Below are 23,180 nucleotides of genomic sequence, written 5' to 3'. Positions count from 1 at the left end.
GTTTGTTAAGGAAAGGCATGTGCACATGTCCTTTTTTTAACATGGACAGAGAGAGTCACCCGCTGTCAGGCATTGGGTATGCAGAGGGCTGTCCCAGTGTCTTCAGTTGGGTCTTATTTCCTATGTACAAGCTGACCATTTTGTAACCCTTAAGACGTGTCAAACTCGAGGCCCGCGGGCCAAATCCGGCCACTTGTAGATTTAGGTCTGGCCCGTATATCAATTTGGGTTTTCAATAAATATTGGCCCACCTAGTTGTGCGCCACACCTTCTCATTCAATGCATTTCCTTTATTTTCATGACTATTTACATTGTTACATTCTCACTGAAGGCATCAAAACTATGAATGAACACATATGGAATTATGTACTTAACAAAAAAGTGTGAAATAACTGAAAACATGTCTTATATTTTAGATTCCTCAAAGAAGCCACCCTTAGCTTTTTTTGATAGCGCCACAAACCCTTGGTGTTCTCTCACTGAGCTTCATGAGGTAGTCACCTGAAATGGTTTTGACTTCACAGGTGTGCCTTGTCAGGGTTAATTAGTGGAATTTTTCCCTTATTAATAAAAAAGCAAAGGGTGGCTACTTTAAAGAATCTAAAATATAAGACATTTATTCAGATATATTGACACTAATATAAATAGTCATGAAAATAAAAAAAAAACGCATTGAATGAGGTGTGTCCAAACTTTTGGCCTTTACTGTATGTCAGAGAGACTTAAGCTTAACCCTTAAATCAACATGCAAACAATGGGCAGATCCAGACCAGTTTCCCCAGATTTGCTTTAAATTTTGTTCACTGTGAAATGTCCCTCAATTAATACGAATCTTTGTGTCTTTTTGTTACTTTCAGGTGTAGCTGTTAGTGTCCTGAGGAAATGCCGCTGAGGTTTCGTTCTATCGCGCCCTACACGCTACCCGGAGTCCTTGCACTGATCGGCTGGTGGTGGTACATCTCGCGGAAGAAAGAGCGGCTCATCAGCCATGACAGCCCAGAGGGGGCTCCAACCACTATGGGCCTTAGAGCATCTCCAGCAGAGGGTAGCAACGGTTTGGTTGAGAAAGGCACTGTATCCCCTTCAAATGGCACAGAAAGCCCCACCCACAGACCTCCGAAGGTCGGCAACCTGAGAACAGAACATGAAAATATTTCCCCGATCGATGTCCAGGACAATGAAGCAGCACCTTCACTAAAACAAAGTTCTGAAGAAGCTGCTCCTCACCTTGGCAGAATAAGACTAGGGGAAGTCCATAAACCCCCATTCTCGACTCTGCCATCACCTGGCAAAGAAGACTGCCTGCAGGTGTCATTGAAAGACCATAAAGACCCAGAGAAGAGCTTACCACCTGTCTTGGTAAACGAGCTGGATAAACACCTAGTCAACGATCCAGCCTCTCCTTCAGAAGCCACAATAGTAGAGGTGGTCTTGCCCTGCCGGTCTACCAAAGTCACCAGCTCCTCCCCAACAATGCATCTTTCTGATGCAGAGAGGCCCGAGCCAGAAGGGGAAGTTGCAAAGCACTACAGCCCTGTGAATACACAAGCCGAGATAGTTGTTTGTGCAGTCACTCAAGCCAATGTGCAGAGAGTGATCCCATCAGAGGCGGACTCTCTAGAGACGCCCCCTTCAGCGCAGGATTTCCACCAACACATTCTAACCAGCACGCCTGCCTCCCCCGCCCCGACCTCCACGGCCCAGACGACGGACCAAGACTCCGCTACCACATCAGAGACGCCAGAGGACGTCCAGTTACACGGCGGCCGTGGAAAGGAGCAGGATCTGGAGCTTCTCGCAGCTGGACTCATACATGAGGTCATCTCGGCAGCCACCCAGGAGGTCCTTGGGGTCACCAGTTGCAAAGTCACAGAAACCAGCCAGGCCAGTTGCAGCAGCAGCACACCGCTGGCCGGCGGCAGACTATGCTCCCAACAGGAGCCTAGCACGGCAGCACAGCAGCACAACCATCTACTGACAGGCCCCTCTCAGATAGGCTGCGATTCCAGAGAGGCCACAGAGAAGGAAGAGCTGGGGATGCCCAATGGCTGCTCCTCGGCCCCAGTATGGGAGTCTGTCGAGGTCAGTCACAGGGTTCATCAGACAAACCGTGCAGGCCATTGGCCAACGCCGTCGCACCAAGCAGCACCGAGCCCCCCTCCTTTGCTAAACATGAAACTGAAGGGCGATGAAGCAGTGGTGCTGGGCGACGACTCTGCCTGCAGTACGTGCCACTCTGAGGATGGCATCAGCAACGAGGACCTCCAGAACAGCACTTTTGTCAACCAAAAAGATGTGATCCAGCTTCTGGACTTGTCTGCAAAAGATGCCACACAGCCTCAATCACTGGTCGAGACGGCCACGGAGGCATCGTTGTTGGCTGTAACTGAAGAAAACTCATCGGATGCAGTGTGCGAGATAAAGAGGCTTAACGGACTGGGCCTGAGGAATGGAGCTCACGGGACATGTGAGGTGGAGACGGACCAGTCTGGAGGTGAGGCGTCAATCTGTTGATTCTTGGTATTGACTTGGCCAGTCCAATAATGTTTTTTTCTTTGGCCGATACTAATGATATTTGAGAGTTAAAAAATCTGATGTATCAGCCAATAGTCAGCCCTTAGATTTAGTTTTTTGGGCTGCCCCCTAATTGCCGATGATTCGTGTCATCGGTCAAGAAGTCCCCAAGTCGAATTTGTCAGTGTCCTTTTTTTATTTTTATCTGCGTCATTGTAAATAGAGCAAAGCAGGATAGTGGCATGACAGGATATTAGCATTCACAAACTGACTCTTGAGTTAGAAACAGGGGGCAGTTGCACAACTTGTTTCTGTTGTCTGTTCTGATGCTCTCCTCTCAGGTGAATATCAGCTGAAAAGCTGACAGAAAGTCAGCTAAACTACTTTTGAACCCAGACACTTGTACAGCCTCCTCTACTGCTGCACTGTGTGAATGTCTGCAGTCTGACAGGAGACGCTCTGAGGTGCTAAAAGTAACTGTGTGCACATTTCACAAATGAAAAATACTAAAGTGAAAAAATGTAATGTCCGCAACACTGCTTTAAACTTCCATATTTAAAACAAAAGCAACGTTTCAACCCTGCTGTGATTTCTTCAGGCAAAGTTATTGAAAAAATGTTTGCCTGAAGAAGACCCAGTAGGGTCGAAACGTTGCCTTTGTATTAAATATGGGAGTTGAAAGCAGTGTTGTGGACATTAAATTTTTTCACTTTAAAATCTGATGTTTTTCACATTACAGATGAACAAAGGCATTAGAACGTTAGTCTTCAGGTAAAACTTGACTCATGTAGGCTGTTATTGGAGTTGAGTGCAGTGCTGCTGCTATTGAAAACGCATCAGTAATAAGAATTCATAAAGTAAAAAATATCTATAGCTGAGACAAATCATGGAGCACATGTCAAATGTATGTATCAAATTCTGCTGTCTTAACCACCCTTTACAGCTTCCATAAACTCTAAAATCAGTGTGTGGTTTTTTTTTTTTTTTTTTAATAATCGCAGGTCTCGGAATAAAAGCTAGAAGTACGAACAAGTAAAGAAGTTTGCGGAGTTTGCATTAACAGCAAATTAAGGAAAGCAGTCGAGCAGATCGTAGGAACAGTAATGTAACTCTGGGGCCACGTGCTAGCCTTTTGCTGGAGCTATTCTTTCTCTTGTCATGTTTTTCCTACTTATTGAAGTGGAAAGACTTTCATTACCAACCTCTTTGGCCAAAGGTCTCCCTTGACTGATTTGGTTAATTTATCTTTTGGTATTTGTCCTGTTGATGGACTTCACAGGTGCATTTGGGTCTGTATAAGTCCATAGTGGGCTTTTCCTGACAGATGTGCAGTGTGTATGAACAATTAAGACCAGGTGAAAAGCCAGAAACGGCCCACTATAATAGCTCACAGAATAAACTCAGCATGAGCGATGTATAATGTACACTTGCACAACAGTGTCCGAGTCATATAGTGTTTGCCAAGAATTTGATTTACCAGGGGTTGGACCCATGACTGGACAGTATGCCCTAAAATCCATTTCCCAGTATAATTTGAAGCCCAGGTTTTATTAGTTTTTCTTTTAAATTTCAATAAATCCTTCTGAAGGGGTAAAACGCTGTTAATGTAACTATTACCTTAGCCTTCTCTTAACTGTATTACTGGGACAGATTTCACATAGTACAGAGTCGGGCTGGACCCGTATATTCGGTTTTGTTTCTCTCTTTCACTCACTCACTCACCTAGTGCAGAGCAGAGAGAGGTGCAGTGACAACTTGACAGTAGGACTGCAGCTATCGATTATTTTTAGTAATCGAATATTCTACCGATTATTCCATCGATTAATCGAGTAATCGGATAAGAAATACTTAGTAAGAAATACTTAGTAAGAAACACTTAGTAAGAAATACTTAGTAAGCAGCAATAGTAAATATTATTGCTGTTTACTTAAAAAAAAAAAGGAAACCCGTCTTTTGTATATATACAAAAGACTGGTTTCCTTTTTTAGAAAAAGCAAAAAATTGTATTGCCAAATTCCAAGACCCTTAAAAAGAAATACATTACAATAGTACATTTTTGGTGGCCCAATTCCCCTTATTGCCTCTGGCTCTTTGCACTGGATATGCAAAAGAGCTGTTCACCAGAGGGTTTACAGCAGGGCTACTCAACTACACTGTTCTGGGGGACACATTTTCAGAAGCCTAATACACAGTGAGGAGCATAGCTATATCTATGGTGAGGAGAAAGAATAAAGAATGCATGATGATGTCATTCACGTGCATATTAAGTAGCCATGCTGGGGGAGGAGCCGGTTTGTCTCCGGCAGCAGCTACATTTCCAAAGATTAGAAGCAAACTAATAAAAAGTTACACTACAAACCGACAGCTTTCGTTTTAGCTTGGTAAAACATCGCTATTAGCAGAGTAGCATGTTGTAGGCTAGTTGTGTAAACAGCGCGGTGGACGAGAGCAGCAGACGTTAGCTACCTTGTGTCGGGTTGGCTCCGTGGAATGGATGAGTACACTGGAGGTTTGTTACAGAGGTGATGGAGCAGCATGTTTGCAGCTTAAAATGATCCCAAACTTTCTGTCGTTTTCTCTCGCCTGTCTCTCCCTTTTAGACCCTCGCTATTTTCGTCTTCCTTCATTTGTAATCTGGGCCGTCAGTCTTGTGTCCGCAGAAGCGCAAACCTCTTGTGCGCTAGTAATAATCCTCCATGCGGAAACACAGTGAGCCGTACAACCTTAATTACATTGATTTAACGAAGCTTCGAGGCAAAGAATTTTGCTTCGAGGATTTTTTGTAATCAAATTATTCGAGTTATTCGAAGAATCGTTGCAGCCCTACTTGACAGTCTGCTAACTTGTTGCTCTCACTACCATCATTAGCTACACTGTTTCAACAATGTGAGGCTGAATGTGCGTGCAGGTTGATATTCACAGTGTTCTGTCGGGATTGAGCTATGAGCAGAAGTCCACTAGTCGATTAATTTACACAATGTAAACACTATACCGTCCCATCTCCTTCTGCATCGGAGAACGCCTGGCTGAGTCAAGTTCTAACTGAGCAGTCTGTGTGTGAGGCGTGTACGGTTTTACTTTAGCAGCCTGGTGTCTTTTCCAGGCAATTTAATGAAGGTAAACACAGCAAATGTGCATAATGCCACAGTGCCTTTTGCCCAGCACTGGCTTCCCGACTCAACCTCAGCCCCCTACCGGTCAGCACTGTATAGTCAAAATTCATACTGTAGGGCAAGTTCATACATCTGTTATCCCCTTTAAAACCCTTTTGTCTCTGAACTGTGGCCTCCAAACCAAAAAACAAACCATGCAAAACTGCACGATTTGGGGGAAAATATGAATCACGATTTTTTTTTTTTTCCAGCTTAGAATTGATATCACGATTCTCTGCAATGATTTTTTTTTTTTTCTCACGAAGTGTAATGTTTATTGCACACATGACAAAACAAATTGGCAGTACCATACAGATTTATTTTTTTTGGCACATTGCACATCCCCACAAGCCTTTAAACATAGAGGCTTCGATGAATAAAGAAAATAAAGTACATACTGGCTAGGCCTGCACGATATTGGAAAAAAGCTTACATTGCAATATTTTTTTTTTCCTGCGATATGAAAGACTAATTTTTACAAGAGGACATAAATAACCCTATTTAGAAATACTAAATCATTCTCAACTAATGGGGTGATTTTGTAGGGGAGTGCATCTACAAAGAAAATAAAAATGAAAATGGAAATTTTATGTGAACCAGTATTTGAACTTTAATGCTTTACAAACACCAAAGCAAGTAAGTGCTGTGATTACTCTTCTGAAGTGATTTTGGAGAGGGACATTAGGAAGAAATACACTGGTTGACTGACATGACACCATTGTATACATATAATATCAATCACGGCTAAAGTGAATGATATTAATAATGCATGCGTGTTGCTTCCTCTAAATTTCAGGTTGTGGTCGACTAGCGGGGCCTAGCCTTGGTTGTTTGATAAATTGATTTAAAATTGATGATTGTTGGTTTGCTGTGCGTGCAGAGCCTGCATGTCACACTCTTGCAACAAACTGTGTATCCAAGAACACTTAAATCAGTGTAAATTACGTTCTATCAGACCCAGACTGCTGTAGATTAGTGTTACGTTTCCAGCGTCGCAGCGCCGAACCGTAACGTTAGCTGGGACAGACGCCTTGTTTCTTTAGGCTAACTTTGTTAGCTTTAGCCTGGCTGGTAGCAGCTTTCTGTGGTGAAAAATGGCCGGGAGATGTCGGGATGACGTTGCATTAATCAGGTGATTTAGTTCGTCTTTGCAGCATACGTAAAAGACTGACTACCCATGGAAAAGTGTGTGCATCACTGTGTACTTTTCTACACATGGGAGAGCCTCACTCCCCATAACAACCCCCGTTGGACTAACGTTAGGTCACATGACCACCTGTCTTAAAGGGGAAGGGTCAGCCAGTAACAATCCTGTAAAAGAAGAACGGTGAAAGTTTACTTTTCTATCAAACAGCAAAAAGGTGTTAGTGTCAACATCGCAACGTCCTGCGATGTGACTATCACGCATTCGCACATCGCGATGTAGACGATGAAACAAAATATTGTGCAGCCCTAATACTGTCCATTTAAGTACCGTAGGCTACCAAAATAGTGAAATAACACATTGAACTAAATATGGCCCTGATACAGGCTCTATCTGAACTCCTTGAACATGTCTTAACATAATTAAAACATGTCGGTGTCAAATGCTTTGAATAAATTAATTGGAGAAATATAACGATTTATCGTGCAGGCCTACCGGTGTGTATTTTTATACCATCCACCCTGAGTTGTTAAAATCCATTAAAGTGCGTGTGATATTTATAACTTAATACATTTTCAATTTCCATGTTATTTAAAGCAATTGATAGTATGTGGAAAGGTAGCTTTGATTGTGAAGCAGTGACAGAAATTATGTTTGCATTAGGGATTCCCCAATTGATCAACCGCTGATCATTATCGGTCGATATTTACTGAAAACAAGGGATTGGGCGCTCTGCATTAGTCTCTTCTAGCTGCCGATTAAACTACTACACACACATATAGTTGAATACTCCGCCAAGAGCGAAGTCCTCCCGCGGCCACCTCCCGCCCACCTTTTTGGCCAGGAGCAGCCCTTGGTTGCTCAGGCGTGCGCATGCTTTTACAAAAAAAGTGGTTACGTATTGTAACTCCAGATTCAATGAGTATAGGCTTAACGTTAGCCCTCTAACAGCTGTTGCTAAAACATGTCGGTGGTGTGGAACTTATACAAAGTGTTTTGAGACTGATATTACACATGCCATCTGCAATGTATGCCAGGAGAAAATACCTTGTGGGAGAACCAAGATAAACAAATTTACCACGACTAATTCATTTTGGCACTTAAAGAGTCATCACCCAGCGGAGCATGGCAAGTTTAAGCTCACAGCGGAGAGTGAGAAGAAATGACACCCAAACGGCAGATAGTAACAGAAGCAACGATAACTAGTTGTTTTGGTTCCTAAACTTAACGGTCATTGCTGGACGAAGCTCCCTTTTTCTCGGCTAAACACCGTAACTGTATCCCTTCTAGCCACAACTGAGAACACCTGCCCGTCTGGGGAATGTTTGGTGGACTTAGGTGTATTATTAGACCGGTGGTAGAGCAAGTGAGAGAGTGACGGTGACGGCAGAGCGAGCGGTCGGACCAAAGGTTAAGTTTAGTAGTGAAAATATCCCGTGAATATACAGCACATGGATGTATAATAAGAACGGTAGAGCAGAGTTTGAACTTTTGTGCACTGTAAGCTGTAGCAGGAAAAGTTAACACCCGTTTTCCAGCGCATTCCCAAAAAAAGACATACTCATCTACTTGCAATGTGAAAGGTATCTATCTATCTATCTATCTATCTATCTATCTATCATCCTGCATATGTGGGAAAGGAAGAAACTAACAAGACTGACTTGTGAATCTTACTCATAGGCCTACTATGTATCACACCATTTATATAGCTGGTTATGCTGTCATCTAGTTCAATTCAGTTTATTTAAGAAGGGGACAGTGAAAAAATTAAATAAAAAAAATCTAGTTTGCATTAACAAAAACTTAGACTCGCATTGCCAGAGCTATCTCCACAGTGCTGTGGAGTAAGGTCTGGCTACACTACACATACATTCTAGGGTAGGAGGAAAAAAACGCTCTGGGTTGTTGGCATTTCTTTAAACCGATCCCAATCGTCTTGGGCGGTGCTAATCTCCGGACGCAGCAACAGTGGCTCTGCAAAATAGTCTCCGGAAGGAACTTGTTTTGGTGGAACATTTGCACCCCTCAAAACGCCACTAATGTGAGCTATTTAACCCTTGTGTTGACTTCGGGTCAAATTCACCCATTTTCAATTTTTGTTTTATATCAGAAAATATGGGACGTAGAAATAAGCGCTGAAAATGTGTAAAACGTTGGAAAAAACAAAATGTGAAAAAAGGCGTTTCAAGGCGTTAACTGGAAGACAACACAAGGGTTAAATTAGCTGGATACATGGTCAAACCTCATTTGGTCTTAGCTGTGTATCTCCATATGATCTTTGTCCACAGCAATCTGTCCCAAAACATCCCAGTTAGATAGTAAATGCCCTAAACATATTCTTTGTTTCTTAACAATGATTCCCAGAAAGAAGCAAGTGGGCCTAGTTTTCTTCAAAACTTTTTTTTTTTTGGGGGAGTTCATATAGTGCATATATGAATATATAATAATATTGAAGAGGTGACGCATCGTGATATCTATTCAAATCGTTGACAGGATAATCGTAACCGAATTGAATCGTGAGACCAGTGAAGAATAACACCCCCAATAGTGACCAGGTGGCCTGTGATGTAATTACCACTGTGAAAGCATCCTGCTGAAGTCTAACTGAAGTGATGATTGCATGTCGACACATTGCTCAAGATGAGCACTGGACCCTAAAGCCTCTATGTTGCTGTGAATATTGCTGGTAATGGTGATTTATGATTTTTGTGTGTGTATCTAGGCTCTGATGTGAACAGTATGGACTCGGTGGACAGCGGCTGCACCATGGGTGCTGGGGAAAGCCAGAGCAACCACGCTGCCTCCTCCAGCTCGGAGCTCATCGTCTGGGAGATCGAGGTGCCAAAGGTGAGTCAGGCCACCTGGCACAAGAATCAGAAACCGCAACTTAGGAGTGACATGATATCAACCCTTTTTATACCGCACACCACTTCAGCAGAGAGGTAATTTCAGTGTAAAAATGGAACCACCCAGCTTCCTCTTTACCAGTGTCAGTCTAGTGTAGGGATAGACCGAAGTTTTTTTGGCAGTTTGCAGATTGTGTTTCGGCGTTTTTTTGGTCCTGATAACCGATAAAGTTAATTAAGTGAAACATGTTCTACTTTGGCGCTGCTCCAGCTCTGGGACTGTCCCTCTGCTTTGGTTTCACTCACCATGGAGTCTGACTTAATGTCCCGCCCACAACACTATCGGACTCTCTGTTACTGGGGATTATGTTGAAAGTTTCTACTTTATTAAATTATTGCTTAAAGGAACACGCCGACTTTTTGGAAATTTAACCTATTCACCATAACCCCCAGAGTTAGACAAGTCGATACATACCCTTCTCATCTCAGTGCGTGCTGTAAGGCTGTCTGACGGCTCCAGTGGCAGCAGGCCAGCACAGAACAGGCAGGTGAATGGTTCCAGTAATCCTACTGCTCCGAATAAGTGACAAAATAACGCCAACATGTTCCTATTTCCATGTTGTGATTTGTAGAGTCACAGCGTGTACAAAAAACAACGTAACATGAGACACAGCCATCTTCTAACCGTAAACAAACTGGGAACTATATTCTCAGGCGGAAGAATACAGTACTTGGGTGGAATGATTTGCTTTGCAGCAAGCCTTTCTGAGAATATAGTTCCCGTTTGTTTACGGTTAGAAGATGGCTGTGTCTCATGTTACGTTGTTTTTTGTACATGCTGTGACTCCACAAATCACAACATGTAAACAGGAACATGTTGGCGTTATTTTGTCACTTATTGGGAGCAGTAGGCTAGTTGGAACCAGTTACCTGCAGGATCTGTGCTAGGCTAAGCTAATGCTGGAGCCATCAGACAGCGTTACAGCACGCACTGACAAGAGCAGGGTATGTATCGACTTGTCTTACTCTGGGGGTTACAGTGAATAAGCTAGTCTCAATAAGTCAGCATGTTCCTTTAAAGCAACTTTTGTGTTGGAGTATGTAATATTCCAAAATCTTAATTTGGATTTAAAGATTTTCTTTTTACTGTAAATGCAATATCTGTTCGAAAAATCGTATCTATTTCACAAACTACTAATAACTAGTATCTCGATCGGCCTTGAAAAAACTGTATCGGTTGATCCCTAGTCTAGTGTGCACGCATGCATATCATTTTAAAAGGCTAACTGAGAAAACATTAGAGAACCCTTTTGCAATTATGTAAACACATAATGTAATCTGAAAACTGCTGCCGTGGTTTAAAACAAAAAAAACAATGCAACTGATCTCAGCTGGTATTCTGTCTATAATGGAGTGGAACGGAAATTTCTAAGTGACCCCAAACTTTTGATCGGTGGTGTGTGTATATAAACAACATGAAAAGGCTTTACACCTTAACAAAATACTAGTATTTGGTATAAACAAGCTCATATTTGACGGTATAGGGTAGGGCTGGGCGATATATCGATATAAACAAATATATCGATATATTTTTAAATGAGATATGGAATTAGACCATATCGCATATATCGATATAGTTCAAATGTGATCCTTGCTCCCATAGATATGTCGCCGTGAGGTTCTAAACATACGTCAAAACCCGCCGCCATCTTGGAACAGGGGGCCGAAGCATTCAGATAAACGCTAAAGATGCCGGACTTTTGTACTGCTTAATTATGTTCAATAGAGGAAATGAAAAGAACAAACAGCATGGATAACATTTACCAGGTGACGATGTGTTTTATGATTATATATGCCGCCTTCGACCAGCAATCTGAGCTCCGGGCGCGGCGGAGGCCCGTGGCCGGCCGCAGCGTCTCTTCCCCGGGCAAAAACACAGCTTCGCCTGCGCTGCTGCGGCGGTCCCCGCTGATCCAGATCGGACCGGCCAAAGACAGAGTGGTGATCGGTAGGATCTTACCGTAGTCCAGGACGACCGGTATGTCGATGTCATCGGGAAAGTTCCACTAAGTTTGCCGGCGGCGGGCGGACGGAGAGAAGCCAGCGGGGCGCGAGCAGTCGCACGGGCTGCAGGATCTGGAGCTCAGTGCCCGTTAAAATTACATGTAACATAAATAATAAAACATACCAGAAATAAATAGTGGAGGAATGAGCCTGGACATTTCAGTCTGTTTAAACTTCACCTTGAAGCAGAAACTCTTAGTTCAGAAGGGTGAAGTTTCCGTTTGGACTCAGATCTGTGAACCGATCATAATAAATTTCTTTGTTTTGTAGTCGATAGTTCATCTTAAGTTTATTTAAGTGGAAGCAGTATCAAGTGGAAGAATGGGACTATAACCTAGGCTTACAGGCATGAGGCATTACATTTTGAACAAAGTAGATTATATTAATATCTAAAGCTTAATTGACCTTTGGAACAAATCACAAATAGCCTATGGAGCTTTGATTTCAAAAAAGGTACTCCTGTTATACAGTATTTAGGTTTACATTTTATTGTTATTTGAACAGCTGAGCATTTAATCATGAACCAGGTGAAGAAACCGGTTTATTATTTATTTGATTTTGCAACTGTTTCTATGAAACTACTTGTGACATGTCATATTTGATTTGGGCTTTGACTGAACATTTGCTCTCACTTCGCGGAAAAAAATATCGGGATATATATCGTATATCGATATTCAGCCAAAATATATCGGGATATGACTTTTGGTCCATATCGCCCAGCCCTAGTATAGGGTATAGATCACCTTTTTAATGAAATAGAATATAAGCACAGAATTGTGGCTTATTTCAGTTTAAATCCAAAAATCTCAATCTTTGTATCAGGCAATAGTGTCAGGGTAGGATTGCTCGTGTAGGGTTTGAACATGTTTGACTTTGGTACTGATCGTAGTATCAAAGGAGACACTGGCAAACAACAATAAACACTGCATAGGGTAGTCCAGTCAGGTCAATGGAGTGTTTTCCCCCTTTTTAAATAGTCGCACAGTCTACATAGTATACAACCCGTTAATGATTTACAGTATAGGGTGGCCAGCATGTCCAAGGCCAAGTGCACAGATTGCTATCTTGACTGATTTTAGACTCCATCATCTGGGCCTAGTCAACTTGAAATGGCTGCTTCAGCAGCTGACTTCAAGTTCTGATGAAAGTATGCACCGACCGGCCAGCCAAGTATATACAAAGTAGTGTTGTATAATTACCGAAATGATGTACGACCGCAAGGGTGCGTTGAATATCACATTTAACCCGCTGCTGAAAGTAGTTCCCAACAAATGCACTATTTCCTCCTGTTTGAGTAACGATCACTAAAATGCATGTGTGTGCCAGCTGTTTAAGGACGTTACTGAGCCTGTTTTTAAGCTGAAACTATATATTTGTGAGCTGTTTTAGGGATTTATGTATTCAGTAGGAATCAGTGGACTTGTGGCTGAGTGGCACAGACAGTTCAGAGAAGATTGCAAGTATTGAGAGACGGACTAATATATTGTTGGTCTGAGCATGGCATTTGTGATGAGATGAAAAATTTCTGTAAATAACAAAGTGCAAAGTTATCCATGCATATGCTGACTTGATGAAAAACGTATACTCTGAATGAGTAGTTCTCCAGAGTTGTGAGCATTGAGAGGTATATAGAGCCAGTGCTGTTTGGAGAGTGTTAGCAGGTGTGGTCACACTGACACACCTTCTCAACTCTGGAGTCTCTCAAAGTAACCTTTTCAACTTTCTGTGGTAATGGAAATGCTAAGCCTCTGTTTAGGCCGCCATGTTTTTCTCTAAAACGGGGACAAACTAGTTGGTTGTCTTGAAACACAGGATTTTGATTTCAGTGGTGATATTATTTAGGGCTGCAACTAACGATTATTTTTCATAGTTGATTAATCTGTTCATTATTTTCTCGATTATTCGATTAGTTGTTTGGTCTATAAAATGTCAGAAAATGGTGAAATATGTGGATCAGTGTTTCCCAAAAGCCCAAGATGATGTCCTCAAATGTCTCGTTTTGTCCACAACTCCAAAAGATATTCAGTTTACTGTCACAGAAGAGAGAAGAAACTAGAAAATATTCACATTTAAGAAGCTGGAGTCAAAGAATTAAAAAAAGTTAAAATAGGGCTAAAAAAAAAAAAAAAGACACACACACACACACACTATGCATGTTGCGCACACAGCGGCAGCTGCAGCCCACATGTTAGCGACTGTGCAGAGAGAAAGGGACAGGGTGGTGTGTGTTGGTGAACATGAATGTAGCAGTGCAGGGGGGTTAGCACTGAAGTTAGCAACAACTTTAGCACAGGCTCACTAACTTAAGGTGGGCTGACCTTTAAGGTGCACCAGCTATTCTGGTTACAGCGACAAGCCGCTCTAAGTTTTGCTGTAGTATCTCTCCCTTGCTGCAACACACGCTGCTGACAACCACTAAGCTTTATCCAAATAATTGTGACGATGTCACTAATATGCAAATGAGACTATGTCACTGGCACCTAAGTACTAAACCCAGGGAAAACCCAGTGACAGACTTCAGATGAGGCTAGTGAAATATTTCTAAAGTATTTAGATATTTAGTTGGAAGACAATACATATTGGATGCTAATGGTTTATAGGGAACCATTAGTGTCCATTTTTGGGTGTTTTCTATTTAGAAAAGTTTGAATTGTCCTTTTGACATGTTATTTTTTTCTGCCTGTCTTCCTGGACCAGCATCTTGTAGGGCGGTTAATAGGGAAGCAGGGGAGATATGTGAGCTTCCTGAAGCAGAACTCTGGCGCAAAGATCTACATCTCCACCCTGCCTTATACACAGGAGTTCCAGATCTGTCACATAGAGGGTGAGTCACAGGGACCAGGTCCCCCACACCCCCTAATGCTGGGGGAAATCCAGATTCCTACTGGATGAGAAAAGTCTCAGTATTTCAGAGAAACTATTGTAAACTATATTGTATAACTCCATGTTTCTGTCAGTGTTGGTTTTAACCTAAAGCCTTGCCTTGTGTATCTCTCCAGGTACGCAGCAGCAGGTTGACAAAGCCCTGTCCCTGATTGGGAAGAAGTTTAAAGATCTGGACTTGACCAACCTGTATGCACCTCCGCCGCCCCCGCTCACATTGCCATCACTTCCCATGACCTCCTGGGTAAGGGTGGGCTCTCTGGCTGCTCTCTGCCACCGTTTACTGAACGAGACGGATTTTTAGCTACTGCAATATATTTCTAGACTAGTGAGGCTGAACATGAAGACACTTGTCAACTAGGGCTGGGCGATATGGAGAAATCAAATATCGATTGACCAAATACCTCTGTCAATACCGCAACGATATTGTAGTGTTGACTATTGGTGCCTTCACAAAATATTTACACAATTAGATTTTTGATAAATAATCATCAGTAATGTGTGGATATAATGACTAAGTGGGTAAAGGCAGATAATAGAACAGTTGCAAGTCAGGTTAAGTTCAGAAAATGACATCGCTTTACTGTAATGCAGCCTTTAAAACCAGGAAAAGACAACACTTATGCCATATTATTATGATATCCAAAATTTCTAAGACAATATCTAGTCTCGTATCACGATATCGATATAATATTGATATATTGCCCAGCTTGAATGTCAACCCAGGCTTCATGACATAAAGAGAAATAGAGCCACATTTTTGCATCACGGTTGTTCTTTTTACAATTTGGTGCTATTCTTCGTAACAGGCCTGCCACTAACGACTAATTTGATAGTCGAATGATCTATCGAGTACTTATTGAATAATCGATTATTTGGATTAAGAATCGCACACTTACTCAATTACTTTTATCTAACGATCAGCTTTTAAATTAAGCTTGAGGTTGTTTAAGGCATGTGCTAACTTACAAAAAAAGACCATTTAAATTCAGAACTGGATTATAATCGAATATCTAAAATATAACCAGGCTAAATTATGTTTTTAGAGCAGCAACAGTTATATGTACAACAGCAAAGTCCAGGGTTTCCCCCAGTTTATTGCAAGCCTGGTGGCCCACCGGGCCTAAGCCACTGGGAATTATTTTGTAATGTATTTTAAAGAAGTTTTTTAAACTACAGTTACAGCGTGGTGTCTCATCTGGAAACTTGGACATAGTCATATTTTCAAATGTCCAGTTAGATTTTAGCTCTGACTTAATGTAGGGCCATGTGGAATCCATAGAGCAGGGGTCTTCAACATTTCTTTTTTTTTTTTTAGGCCAAGGACCCTTTAACTGAAGGAGAGATGGAGCAGGGACCCCCTACTACACATATTTTATAAAATGATGGTTTTTTTACCTTTTTTGCATAGAATACTAAGCTATTAAAATAGACATAACTGTTGGCATGGTTTTATAAATGTTTTAATGTTAAACGTGGAACAGTGAATCCTTGTTAAGACTTTTTAACTTTTGAAAAAACTTCAATATTTTTGGAGGCCCCCCTGCATTGACTCTGAGGAGCCCCTAGGGGTCCCGGACCCCCTGTTGAAGATTCCTGCTATAGAGTCTTGGAGCTTTTAAATTCTCAATTATGCAATTGCGTCCATGATTTATTTTTTTTGTCACAGAAACTATTGGCTCAGTCTGTGACTCCGGGCCCTCATTGAAAGAAGACATATACCACTAAACAACTTTTCTGGGGGAAACTCTAAAGTCACTATATAAACCCATTAATATCTCACTGGAAACAATCTAAAATGTCAATACAATAAATAATATTGCAGATGTCAAAATACTGAGTGGAGTTTAGAAATTAATGCTTAAAGGAGTCCAGAGATGTCTTTGTCACAGACATCAGTCAGTATCAGTCCTTCCTCCTGTCTCTGCTGAGGGCCGATGTATAGTGTATGTTCTAATTACTATAGATGTATAGTAATTAGCCATGAGGATTTACCACTGGAAGAGAGGGGAGGGGTCAGCAGCAAAGTTTACAGTAATTAGCCAAATTTTAGGATACGTGGCAAACTCTGATAAACAATTGAACTTCATACAGACAGCTTTTGTTTTAGCTCGTCACAATTCACTATTAGCAGAGCTAGCTGCTTGTGAGGTAAACGGTTAAATTACGATAATACAAGCTACAACCTACAAGGTGTCTCCCTATGAGGTTTGTTTTATTGACCAATGGTTTACATTGAAGGACAACGTTGCATATCAGTGTGGCAAAAGTTGAGCAACTTTTTGACCTGTCTGCTTGTTGTCTGCACTCGGTCACTGCACTGGTCTCATTATAAAAAACAAATGCTGGATGCTGCGTTCTTTTTTTTATTTTTATTATTTTTATTTTATGAAGTGTGGTTTTAGCCGTGTCGTTTGTCTCCTCAGCTGCTTCTCCCCAGCGGAGTGACCGTTGAAGTGATCGTGGTGAACATCGTGTCAGCCGGTCACGTCTTCGTCCAGCAGCACACCCACCCCACCTACCACGCCCTGCGCAGCCTGGACCAGCAGATGTTCCTCTGCTACTCCCAGCCGGGCACCCCGGCCCTCCCCTCACCCGCTGAAGGTAACCATGGTCACACAATTCATTGCACACTGATCCATGGCTTAGTCATTCTTTGCCTAGTAGGCCATTGACTGCAAATGCAGCTAGAACTGCCTCTTCAACCATCATAAAGATACCCCAGTTGCTTTTTTTTTTTTTTTTTTTTTTTTTTTTTTTTTTTTTTTTTTTTTTTTTTTCAGCAATTGTGAAAATTAGAAAAACAATTAATTGCGCAAGTGTTGTATTTAAAGAACTAGTGTTGTCCTGGCCAACACCGCAGTCCTATCCACATTGTTGCCAGGGGATTGCTGGACTGGTAGCTGGAGAGATGCCAGTTCACATCCTGGGCACTACCAAGGTGCTCTTGAGCACCCAACTGCTCGGGCCGCCTGTCCAGCAATCGCAGCCCACTCACTCTTGACATCTCTCCATTTGTGCATGTATAGGACCTGAGCATGTGTGTGAATTTCAGGCCTGTGTCTAGTCTGTCTAACAATAAAAAAGTGTAAATTGTGATTTCCCCACTTGGGAACAATAAATACTAGAAATTATTTAATATTCTACATCACACGACACGTTCTATGACACGGTCAAAAACTGTATCCAGTACAAATCGCCTGCACCTGTGCTGGAGAGCTCCCCTATATGGCTGCAAATGCGCCACCCAGTGTACAAAACATGGTATTGACACACATAATTGTAATGGCTGTGACTATGTTAAGAGGCAGTACTGTTGATGTTAGCACCAGAGCTTGTTCATAACTTGGAATCAATATATCTGTAAAGAACTTATTCAAAAATAGATATACATTGTTTAAATCATTCATATGTTTGTGTTTTTCACAAAATGCTGATTGCCTTACTTGAGTGTTTGTGCATATGCATCTGGAGTGCTTTCAAACCTAAAAACTGTGAAATAAGACCACCCAGTCAGTTCGTTGTGAGCTGCCTAGATCAGAAAAAGGGCATTGGCACGAATCGTTTGAACCCACACAAAACGGGTATGCTCTTAGCAGTGTACATTAAAATGGGCTATTTTAGAAAAAAATATTTCACTTGCCACCGATGCAGTAATAGTCCGGTTATGTGCGCTGTGTCTGTCAGTCAAAACAAAGCTGCAAATAAATAGTTTTTCATGAAAAGAAACCATCTATTTGGTTTTATCCGATGCTGTTTTAAGTAGTGTGGAACCTGCAGTGTAAAATATAAAAGGCACAAACAAACATTGCTGAAACATTGCAGTCAATTTTTACCCTTTTCTTTTATTTTGGCACGTAAACTAAATGGTGTATACAGTATATAAGCTCTCTAAGCATTTATATTAATCTCTCCCGTGCACAGTGCCATCTGATTGCCACAGCCAAACCAACAAACGTTTTTGTTCAAATGAGTTGCATAACAACACCAAAGGCTAATTGGCCTTGCCCCTAAAATGATGAAATTCCAGGCCTGCAGAGACAAAGAGTGTGTGTGTGTGTGTGTGTGTGTGTGTGTGTGTGTGTGTGTGTGTGTGTGTGTGTGTGTGTGTGTGTGTGTGTGTGTTGTGGTGTGTGGTGTGTGTGTGTGTGTGTGTGTGTGTGTGTGTGTGTGTGTGTTCTCTCCAGTGGGTGTGATCTGTGCAGCTCCAGCGGTGGATGGAGCCTGGTGGAGAGCTCAGGTCATCACCTTCTATAAAGAAACTAACGAAGTGGAGATCAGATACGTTGATTATGGAGGCTACGACAGAGTTAAGATTGACTCACTACGGCAAATAAGGTGAGTGTCCGATGTCTCCCTGTAATTAGAACGGTGTTTTGCCATTGAGAATGAATCAGGAACTCTGAATATAGTTTCCTTCCGATCCGGGTCACCATCAGCTTTGTAGCAGTTCCTGTGGAAAAAGTATTCCAAACTCCTCATGTTAGGGGCATTCTCTTGAACTGGAATTACAATTAGTCCTGGACTAAATGTTTTAAATACATAGGTCTATTTAATTTTGTTTCTGTGCAGGACCAAGTTTAATACCTGTCCAGGTAACCAGCTGTAATGTATCGAACTGAAAAGGAAGGAATATCTGTCCTACGGGGTTCTCGACAACCGGTCACCTAATAGACTTGACGCTTGGCAGGTGTATTTTTTGAGGACCAAAGGAAGTTGAGATCTTGGGGACATATGTATTAGTGGGTTATATATACACTGTGTAGTGTGTTGAGAGGGGGACCCCTTTTATCTGTTACTCTGCCGAACGGCATGCTGGGTACAGCTCGCTCACAGTCGCTTGTACAGTACATGCAAGAACAGATGAAGAAAGAGACTGCAGATGTTACATTGTAGCAAGCTCAAACAATTGGATGGATGGACTTTATTAATCCCAAACTGGGAAATTACTGTTGCAGCAACCAGTTACAAGAACACACACGTACAGAAAATACAAGAAATATGCTAGAAATAATAAATAAGATACGGTTATCATCCACTATGTGACTTTGGGAATGAACCCTTTTGTTCCTGGAAATAACCTGGTCCCAAATGGTCACAAGCTCGCTTCTTTAACCTTTAGGCCACCAAGGCCACACCACTGCTTCTAGGTGGAATATCAAACACTGACTTGAATGGCCGTGATTGCTCGCGGGGCACTCGGCGCGCCTGGAACACCGCACGGTGGAAAATACTGGTCAGATTTCAAATGTGTAAAGGCTTCTAAAATGTGTTTTGAGTTTGGCATTATGGAATACCATATGTAAAATATATGATCTATATATAATATATAACATTATTTTTATTTATTTTTCCCAGGTCTGATTTTGTAACACTACCGTTTCAAGGGGCTGAAGTATTGCTTGACAACATCGCCCCACTTCCAGGTACGACATTGTGTTAACTCGTGATTTCAACACCTGTTTGACAACGGCAGTGCTCGTAGTTCTAGCGTCTGGTGTCTGTTCTTTCAACTGTGGCTTGAATTGAAACTGTCTAGTTTTAGTTGGTTGTGCTTCAAAAGTCGTATCTACTACATGCTGCTGTCTGAATGCTGCAGATATTGTACAGCTGGAACTATTGTCTGACTAGAACTGTAACGACTCCAAATGTTGTTGTACAATTAATTGTCTCAGAATTAATTGTGATTAATATAATTATTTTTCAGTCAAATAAAAAAAAAAATTCCAGGATGCATCTTTTGGTTATATAGGTCACTGTAATGTGACCCAGATATGTGATAACACAAGTTCACAGCCTATGAAGTAAACCACGCTCAAGTAAACTATCATTATTTTTGTTGCTGTGAATGTGTATGGGGTCAAGTGCTGACAACTAATCACTTATATAATTAAAATTTGGTATATTTAAACAAAATCCACAATTACCAGTTATACAGTTTTAAGACCTTAGCTGATGTTAGCAATTAATTGTGGTTAAAGAAAGAAACCGTGATTTATGGAAGAAAAAAACAATTGAGAATTATGTAAAAACTGTTACAGGCCTATGTCTGACATGCGTCTAAAATGTGTGTTTATCAGGAGAGGATCGCTTCTCAGCAGAGGCCACATCAGCACTGGAGGAGATGACCAGAGGAGCGGCGTTGCTCGCCCAGGTATGACCACCTTCCTCACCAAGCTACAGTCCCGAGTGTCAAGTCCACAGTAGTCACGCATTGCCAGACCTTCCTCCACAGTGCTGCGGAGGAGGGTCTGGCTAGTCCACACAGCATTCTGGGATGGGAGAAAGACGTGCTCTGGTTTATTGCCATTTGGCAATCACAATCGTCATGGCGGCACTAAGCTCCGGACAGAGCCGCGGTGCCTCTGCTAAATGGCCCCGTGAAGGAACTTGTTTTGGTGGAACATGTGTACGTTCAAAGGGTGTTTTAGTCGTTCAACAAAAAAACTCAGATTGGACAGATAGTCTAGCTAGCTGTCTGGATTTACCCTGCAGAGATCTGAGGAGCAGTTAACCATAGTCCTCACAAATCCACCAGAGGTTAGAACGCCAACACAGAGTTTTGTTCCGTCCTCCGCCACGCGCCATTCCACACCGGGAGCTTCTCAGAAGCGGAGCATCTTGCTGCTCGACTCGCAGATTATAATGTCTCTAAAAAGTACTTTACAGAACAATCACGTGTTTATTAAAGGTCCTATGACATGCTGCTTTTTGGATGCTTTTATATAGACTTTAGTGGTCCCCTAATACTGTATCTGAAGTCTCTTTTATATAGACCTTAGTGGTCCCCTAATACTGTATCTGAAGTCTCTTTTATATAGGCCTTAGTGGTCCCCTAATACTGTATCTGAAGTCTCTTTTATATAGACCTTAGTGGTCCCCTAATACTGTATCTGAAGTCTCTTTTATATAGACCTTAGTGGTCCCCTAATACTGTATCTGAAGTCTCTTTTATATATACCTTAGTGGTCCCCTAATACTGTATCTGAAGTCTCTTTTATATAGACCTTAGTGGTCCCCTAATACTGTATCTGAAGTCTCTTTTATATAGGCCTTAGTGGTCCCCTAATACTGTATCTGAAGTCTCTTTTATATAGGCCTTAGTGGTCCCCTAATACTGTATCTGAAGTCTCTTTTATATAGGCCTTAGTGGTCCCCTAATACTGTATCTGAAGTCTCTTTTATATAGACCTTAGTGGTCCCCTAATACTGTATCTGAAGTCTCTTTTATATAGGCCTTAGTGGTCCCCTAATACTGTATCTGAAGTCTCTTTCCCAAAATTCAGCCTTGGTGCAGAATTCCAGCCACTAGAGCCAGTCCCACAATGAGCTTTCCTTAGGATGTACCATTTCTGTGTCTGTAGCTATTGAGGAGGAGAGAGGAGGGGGGCAAGGTGGAGGGTGGGGGTGTGGCCTTGACCAACTGCCACTTTACTCGTTTGAAAGCCATGATGTGTCTCTCTCTCTCATGGGTGGGCCAAATTCTCTGGGTGGGCAAAGCAGAGAAAGGGGAGGTAACCTTGCTCCTTATGACCTCTGTGATGTGGTATTATGAATCTCCCTTAGTCTGTGGTGTTGTAGAGGAGATGTATACGATATTTGGGGGTGTTTGGTAAACTGACTGGATGCTCTCAAAGTTTCACTTCCTGCCTGGCTGTCTGAACGCCCCACGACTCGCATGAAAATAGAAACCCTGACACAAAGAAAAGAGGAAGGTGACGGGCATCCGGCCAAAAAGAGTGCAATCCGGCAGGAATTTGGAGTAATCCCGGAAGTGGAATGTTGTGGGTATAGAATAAATCCACTGTAACTGACTGTCTGTCTCTGTCTGTGTGTCTGTCCCTCTCTGTGAAGGTCTCAAACTACGATAACAACACGGGCCTCCCACTGGTCCACCTGTGGAACATGGTCGGAGACGAGGTACGATGCTTAACGTGCACCTGGTTTGCAATGCTGTGCACTGTATGAGACCCGTACTTGTAATACTAGTTATTAGGGGTGGTACGGTTCACAAAACCCACGGTTCGGTTTGTATCACGGTTTTAGGGTCACGGTTTTCGGTTCTGTACGGTTCTTGTTATTTTTTCTTTTAATCTTTAACACTCCAGAATATACTTCAGCATATGATATATAGCTAAAATTAGCATATTGAATGCATGTTGCACAAAACATGCACACAGTGGCAGTTCTATATATTGTTTTATTTCATCATAGGTACCATGAAATCCAAAATGTTCCCACACACTATAAACGACGCTGGCGCATCCTACAGCTCTGGGCAGCCTCTCTCCCACTTGACATTTCTGCGTGGACGTGACCTGCAGCGTACCCCCTCCACACTTGAGGCCGGTTCGGCCGGTGTCTCTCAAAATCTGACGAAAATCTTTTAAACTGACCTTTGAAGATCTGAAATGAAGACAGATTCAGCAACTGCATGGTCTATTTCCGCTTACAATGTTTTCAGAAACACGTTTCGGTGAACTATTTTAGTACAATATGAGATCGTATTCTGAACGAGAGCGCCATGACAGTCTATTTTGAAATTAGGGACCAGCCAGACCCATGTGACGCGATCGT

At 42.0% G+C, this 23,180-nt stretch overlaps 1 protein-coding gene across 1 annotated transcript in view; it reads left to right on the top strand.

The window, feature by feature from the left end:
- The window catches only part of akap1b (A kinase (PRKA) anchor protein 1b), a 32,785-nt gene that overhangs the window by 4,309 nt on the left and 5,296 nt on the right, over window positions 1–23,180 (top strand). The window contains exons 2-10 of the mRNA XM_039780274.1: window positions 858–2,494; window positions 9,533–9,657; window positions 14,418–14,544; window positions 14,720–14,847; window positions 17,030–17,207; window positions 18,791–18,941; window positions 19,962–20,029; window positions 20,684–20,757; window positions 22,458–22,523. Of these exons, the coding sequence (XP_039636208.1) occupies window positions 883–2,494; window positions 9,533–9,657; window positions 14,418–14,544; window positions 14,720–14,847; window positions 17,030–17,207; window positions 18,791–18,941; window positions 19,962–20,029; window positions 20,684–20,757; window positions 22,458–22,523 (2,529 nt within the window). The 5' untranslated portion in view covers window positions 858–882. The remainder of the gene's footprint in view (window positions 1–857; window positions 2,495–9,532; window positions 9,658–14,417; window positions 14,545–14,719; window positions 14,848–17,029; window positions 17,208–18,790; window positions 18,942–19,961; window positions 20,030–20,683; window positions 20,758–22,457; window positions 22,524–23,180) is intronic.

This window comes from Perca fluviatilis, chromosome 2 (assembly GCF_010015445.1).
Source record: "Perca fluviatilis chromosome 2, GENO_Pfluv_1.0, whole genome shotgun sequence".
NCBI classification, from domain to species: Eukaryota; Metazoa; Chordata; class Actinopteri; order Perciformes; family Percidae; genus Perca; species Perca fluviatilis.
The sequence above is the reverse complement of the archived record's forward strand: the minus strand, read 5'-3'. Positions and strand labels throughout refer to the sequence as shown.